Source organism: Cynara cardunculus (assembly GCF_001531365.2).
Source record: "Cynara cardunculus var. scolymus isolate 2C chromosome LG 3, CcrdV1, whole genome shotgun sequence".
Lineage (NCBI taxonomy): Eukaryota > Viridiplantae > Streptophyta > Magnoliopsida > Asterales > Asteraceae > Cynara > Cynara cardunculus.
This window is the reverse complement of record NC_037530.1, coordinates 30,249,675-30,255,878: the sequence shown is the minus strand read 5'-3', so window position 1 is coordinate 30,255,878 and position 6,204 is coordinate 30,249,675. Positions and strand designations below refer to the sequence as shown.

Here is a 6,204-nt window from a genome sequence, read left to right as displayed (position 1 = left end):
TTCAGCATTAGCTAAATTGGCGATTAGAAGTAATTACTTAACCAAATTTCGAGCTCTTTATATGGTTAACTTCGTTTTTAGTTCCTCTATCGACCCTAGTAGTTTTATGTCTCAAATTTTAGTTTTGGAGGTCCGATTTTGAGTTACTCTACTGATTTTCGAAATCAATCTTTAAATGAGCAAATGAGGCTCAATACTTGATGGTTTTCGTTGATTTTTATTTGTATAGTTAAAGAAAATTATTTTTTAGAAGTTTTGCAAAAAGAATTACTAGAAACGGTCAAAAAACGAGTAAGAATGGGTGAAAAATGCCAACAACCATTGTTGGTCTTGGCCGGCGTTGGGACGCGTTAGGGCCGGTGCTAAAGCACGGCTGGGGCGGCGAGACCGGGCTGGATGTTTTGGGCTGCTTTGTTTTGGGCCAATTTATGTTGGATTGTTTCTTTTGGTTATTTTTTGCGCCATATCAGATTTGTTAAATAAGGTCCAACAACAATTATTTTGGGTTTAGGTCGATGATAATATAATTATTTATATGGTTAAATGCATTAAATAGCAACTTACTTTCATAATTTTTTTTATTATAGCATTCTACTTTTGTTTTTCTTTATTACAACAATGTACTTTCAAATTATTTTTTATTAAGACATCACACTTTAAAAAATCTACCTATTATAACAATGAGTAACATGTTACCTTTTAAACCGGTTAACCACTTGACTTCTTTTGCTTGTGTGGCTTTAATGAGGTGATGTAGATGAAACATCATTTTGATGACTTAATTAAAATAAAAATAAAAACCTATTTCAAATCATTATTAGTGATTTTCATTTTCATTGCTATGATTAAAAAAACGTTTAATTTTTTTGACTTTTTCTTATTAAGTTGCATGCAAATTAAATATTCTAGAGTAAAATATTTCTTAAATAAATATGCTAAATTATTTTCGAGATATATTTTGTTTGTAAAAAAGTAACACTTCTTATTTTATGTTGTTAAAAAAAATACATATATTTTAAAATTCTCTCTAAAATGTTAACGAAATGAATTGTGTTCTACAATTTTTTAATATTGTTATACTAATAAATAATTTAAAAAAATCTTATTAATTTAATATATTTATTAAATAACATGTAAATATATAAATATTAAAATTAAAAGTACACTGTTTAATAAGAACTAATAGATGCTATAATAAAATAATTTTGAAAATACAATGTTGTAACAAGAAAGTCACATCACTATAGTACATGTGGACAATCTACGTGGATAATGAGGTAGAGATGGCCAAATCGGCCCGGCCCGGCCCGGCCCGGGTCCGCCGGAGGACCGGGACCGGGACCGACAAAGGACTGGCCTGGGACCGGTAAGGACGGTTATGGGACCGAAACCGGGAGCGGTTGAAGTTTTTGGTAGTTTCGTGGGACCGGGACCGGTTATGGGACCGACTATGGCCCGGCCCGGCCCGGCCTGAAAATTCAAATAATTTTATAAATAAACATATTTTTAAATAATTTTATAATGTATTTTTATAAGAAAACGTAATTTTAATTATATTAAAACACATTCTTAAAGTGTATTTGAGTGACTCAATTGTAAATTTTATAATGTATTAAAAATATATATCATTAAAAAAATCAAAAAAAAATCTTATTTTTTTAATGAAAGGACCGATTGGGACCGATTGGGACCGGTTGGGACCGGGACCGACGGCCCATAACCGGTTATGAAGTATCTTGACCGGTCCTATCATTTTCGGTTGGGACCGGGGCCGAGACCGGGACCGGTTACGCCGGGACCGGTTATGGCCGGTTATGAGAAAGATGAGGACCGATTGGGACCAGCCCGGAACCGATTTTTGGCTATCTCTATAATGAGGTGGCATGGAAACCTAGTATAATGAGTAAATTTAAATCAAAAGGTTACCCAATGCTATAATGGGTAAATTTTTCAAAGTACAATGTTCTAATAAAAAATAGTTTAAAAGTATATTGCTGTAATAAAAAAAACTAGAAATACAATGTTATAACAAAGAAATTTATGAAAGTAGATTGCTATTTTGTACATTTTGCCCTTATTTATATTGTATTAATTAATTAATTTAGTTTCTAAATGAATTAATGTATTAATCAAAATTATTATTTAATTAATATATTCATTTATTTTAGAATATTGAATTTAATTAATTAATTATATCATGAGGAGGTGTTTATAATGTTGTTTTTTAAATTTAAGGATGGATTCTAACCGTCGTATTTTGATTAAATATCATCGAGACGTTTTGATGCAAAGCATATAATTCTTATGGTTACTAAAAGGATAAATTGATATTAAGAGTCGTTATCAAGCATAAGACTTAGAGGTTTATTAAATTATTTTGATGATTCAATAATAAGATTAAAACGTCGTAATTTGAGTTAAGTATTTATTGAGACGTTTTAATTTAGAAAGATGGATTTATAAGGTTATAAAATGATTATTTTAACGTCGAGATTGACCAAGAGTTGACTTTTACCTCATTTGACCCATAAAGATTTTAGAGATGAGATCAAATGATATCAAGAGACTCGATTTTGGGGTTTGACTGTAGGTCGGGTTGAGTTTGACCAAAGTCGACTATTGTTGACTTTTAGAGAAATTAAGTCATTAATTAGATATATTATGGTAATGTGTAGGTCTTCGATCAAGAGCTATTAGTAGCCGATCTACATGGGTAGGTAAGTCTTCATGAGACTTATAATGGGATGCATACTGATAACTCTCATTTTCTAGAGTTATTTATTATTTATATCCTTCATTTTTGCAATTATTAAATATCTAATTTCCTTGTTTTTCCCTGTTTATTCTAAAAAGTTTTAAAAAGATGATGAAACAAAAAAAAATTTATTTCGAAAACCTGCATTTTCTGGCAAACTGCCCTCTGTGGCATTACTGTGGGACGTTCACGAATTTTGCTGCTTTCTACTTTTTGGAGGATGTGTTGCTTGAAGAATCTGTCCAGAGATTTCCTCCAGCTGTTGAGATGTACCTTTTTTATTATTTTAAGTTTTTGTTTATTAGTCTTTGCCCCAAGGATTTTGTGCTCTTAATTTCCTTTGGATAAATGCTTTATTCTTATCCATTTCCCCTGTATAAAGAGGTCTTGGGAGCTCATTTGAAGACACAGATCCCTTATCCCCCATCTCTCTCTATTATTAATCTCTTAGAAGTATTTTAGCTAATGTTTTTTTTCTTCTTCTCTTAGTTGTAGCTTAGCATTTTATTTTCTTGTATTAAAGTTGTAATTTGTTTTTAGTTTTATATTAATGCAAGTTACATTTTCAGTTTTATTTAATGTCTTATATTATGAGCTAATTTACTCGTATGGGTGTTGGTGTGAGTTTAACTTATAATTTTTATATAATATTTGTGTGTTTTTACTCTTTACAACTTCGTAAAAAACTCATTTATTAGGTAAATTTTGTATGAAATAGAAAAATGACTATTCGGAACGGGTTCAGTTTACGAATTTTGATCTGCACGACAGTGGTGGCAGCGACGGTTTTCCTCTCGTTCAATGGTGGCAACAATAGTTTTGCTCCCTTCCTTCGATCCATACGACAATAGGATATGGATTTTGATTTGGGGATAGGGGTTCCTTGATGAATCTAGGTCCTGTTATTGGCTTGAACCTGAATCTGGGTTGAATGAAAAAGAACCCCTCAAGATCACTACCAACTAGATACGAGTTTTTTTTTGGTTTTTTCAGATTTATGTTTTTAATTTGTATGGACTTTGTAAATGTAGATTTTTTGACGAATTTGTTCTTGATGTTAATGGAATTTTTCTTGATATTTTTCATGGTTAATTTGGATTTAAACTTGATGAAAACCCCAATTAATAATATCTGCTTCGTTTGAAGAAATCTACGATTATTAGTGCTTCGCCAAACTCATCTACATCCTTGTGAACGATGTTCTTCATTTGGGCTTTTGATAACTATGTTAGGTTAATTAGGGTTTAGGGTGTTGAGGAAGAAGGAAGTGGGAGGAATTAAGGCAAAAATACAATTTTGCCCTATTGTGTAATGTACATGATGTTATTTAACTGTAGTATAACAAACGTTGTTAAGTTGAGGAATTATGAATGTTATAAGAATAAAAAGTTAAGGTCTTTTATGTAGATAATTTGTTTGAGGAACCATCTCCCAATTTAGAGCAAACCATAGGACCACTAAAGGGGTGTTTGAGATTTGCTTATTTGAAACAACGTATGCTTTTCAACAAAAGTACTTATCAATTTATTATAAGTTAAAATGACTTAAATTCTTTAAAAACTTCTTATTACCGGTTTTTCATTGGTATAAACTGTTTATCAAAACACTCAAAAGTGCTTATTATCGATGACATATCAGAATAAGTCAATAAATTATTTTTACAAACAATCTCAAACACCCCTTAATAATGTTTGACAGAAATCGACTTGTAACGAATTTTGCACGAATAGACTCAGCCGCTTTTCCAACTCAAAAAGCCACCGATTCAAAAGAAACACAAACGACCGAGTTAAGCCAAAAGAAACACAAAATTCAGCAATCCGTGTCAAATAGTTCTACCCAATCAAAATTGTCCACGTGCACAAAAGCAACCATCGGCAAGAGGCTCAAGGATCCATGACCACTTCAAACACTGGATGAAGCCGTTGTAAACTTGAGGTCTACGTTTTCGCCCTTTATATATACGCACGCATTTGCCATCCAAGGAGCCTTTTCTCCAATTTGAAACCCTAGTCTCCAAATCTTGTCCATCTACAAATTCATCTTGGGTAAGGTATCATTTTTTTCTCGTTCTTTCTATGATGGTGCTTTACTTTTCTTAAACCTGTTGATTTCAGTTCTAAACATGCATCTTTGTTAATATCTTTCAGTTTCTGTTTGGATCTGAACCGCAATGGCCCGTACAAAACAAACCGCTCGTAAGTCGACTGGTGGAAAAGCTCCCAGGAAGCAACTCGCCACCAAGGTATGTGTTTTCGAATCATATATTCAAATCTGGAGGTGTAGTCTTTCCTTTTAATGTCAATCGAGTAGTTTTTCCCAAACTTTATTGCTTATTGTTTGCCATTCGTGTTAAAATCTTCACAGGCCGCCAGGAAATCTGCTCCTACAACCGGAGGAGTCAAGAAGCCTCATCGTTACCGTCCTGGAACCGTTGCTCTTCGGTTAGCCTCTCACTTGACTGTTTGAATACCTGTTATCTTTGAATTCATTCTGTGGATAGATAGGTCAGATTAGTATTTTGAAGTTTTCATTCCATTTCAACCTCTCGAACTTTCCATATGATTGCACATTCAAATTAGTGGAATATATTGTTCCGACGAAAAAAAACCCTAAATGTTAAGACTAGTTCATGTCGTTAACGGTTGGCTAAATTGATTGCCTATGATTACAGTGAGATCCGTAAGTACCAGAAGAGTACAGAGCTTCTCATCCGTAAGTTGCCATTCCAGAGGCTTGTTCGTGAAATCGCACAGGATTTCAAGGTTATTACCCAAAATCCGATTGATCTTCAAAACTTGAATTATTGAAACAATCCACCTCTAACAAATGTTGTAAACTATTATGTTGGTGTTGCAGACTGACCTAAGGTTCCAGTCTCACGCTGTGTTGGCTCTTCAAGAGGCTGCAGAAGCCTACCTTGTTGGTCTCTTCGAGGACACTAACTTATGTGCCATCCATGCCAAGAGGGTAACCATAATGCCCAAAGATATCCAACTGGCGAGGCGCATTCGTGGGGAGCGTGCTTAGATTCCTTCACAACTCGAGGGGATATGCTTGATTTAATTTTTGTTGTAAGGGGTATGTGTTCTTTACATACCAAACCTCTGTTCTTGATTAAGTTGTCATGTTTTAGGCTGTTGTTTTTGAGAAAAACGTGATGTAAATTCTCTAAAGATTGGGTTATGGATATGGTATTAATCTTGGATTTGAAATTCTTCTTTGAGTTATGGTGGTAGGTGGTTGGTTGTTTACTCAAGTTTGATGTGTTTTTTCATATTTGGGACAATACATGTGAGAATGTAATGTTCCAGAGGTGGTGCATTTGGGAAAGCTTTGTGACAATAGTTTTTCTGAATTTGAAACATTTTGATCTCAAGTTCTATTAAAAACCCAAAAATGATTAGGAACCCGGGTAATTATTGACGGGTTACTGTTTAGAAAACTAT

The 6,204-nt window shown here is 33.4% G+C and overlaps 1 protein-coding gene across 2 annotated transcripts; it reads left to right on the top strand.

Annotated features, from left to right (window-relative positions):
- Nucleotides 1-4,696: 4,696 nt before the first annotated feature.
- Nucleotides 4,697-5,985, top strand: LOC112509277 (histone H3.3). 2 transcript variants are annotated; one of them, XM_025114144.1, is made up of 5 exons: nucleotides 4,697-4,808; nucleotides 4,906-5,000; nucleotides 5,123-5,199; nucleotides 5,430-5,520; nucleotides 5,615-5,985. In XM_025114144.1, the coding sequence occupies exons 2-5, from the start codon at nucleotides 4,929-4,931 to the stop codon at nucleotides 5,783-5,785; spliced, it is 411 nt and encodes a 136-aa protein (XP_024969912.1). In that variant the 5' UTR covers nucleotides 4,697-4,808; nucleotides 4,906-4,928; the 3' UTR covers nucleotides 5,786-5,985. The 2 variants fall into 2 exon arrangements, with proteins under 2 accessions (XP_024969912.1, XP_024969913.1); XM_025114145.1 differs by having other exon boundaries at nucleotides 4,700-4,803.
- Nucleotides 5,986-6,204: the final 219 nt, after the last annotated feature.

What these genes read in the sequence shown, in the direction of transcription:
- LOC112509277 (XM_025114144.1), top strand. Translation starts at nt 4,929, where the DNA reads ATGGCCCGTACAAAACAAACCGCTCGTAAGTCGACTGGTGGAAAAGCT. An exon ending in GGAAGCAACTCGCCACCAAG is followed by an intron (nt 5,001 to 5,122) that starts GTATGTGTTTTC and finishes AAATCTTCACAG; the next exon opens with GCCGCCAGGAAATCTGCTCC. An exon ending in AAATCGCACAGGATTTCAAG is followed by an intron (nt 5,521 to 5,614) that starts GTTATTACCCAA and finishes TTGGTGTTGCAG; the next exon opens with ACTGACCTAAGGTTCCAGTC.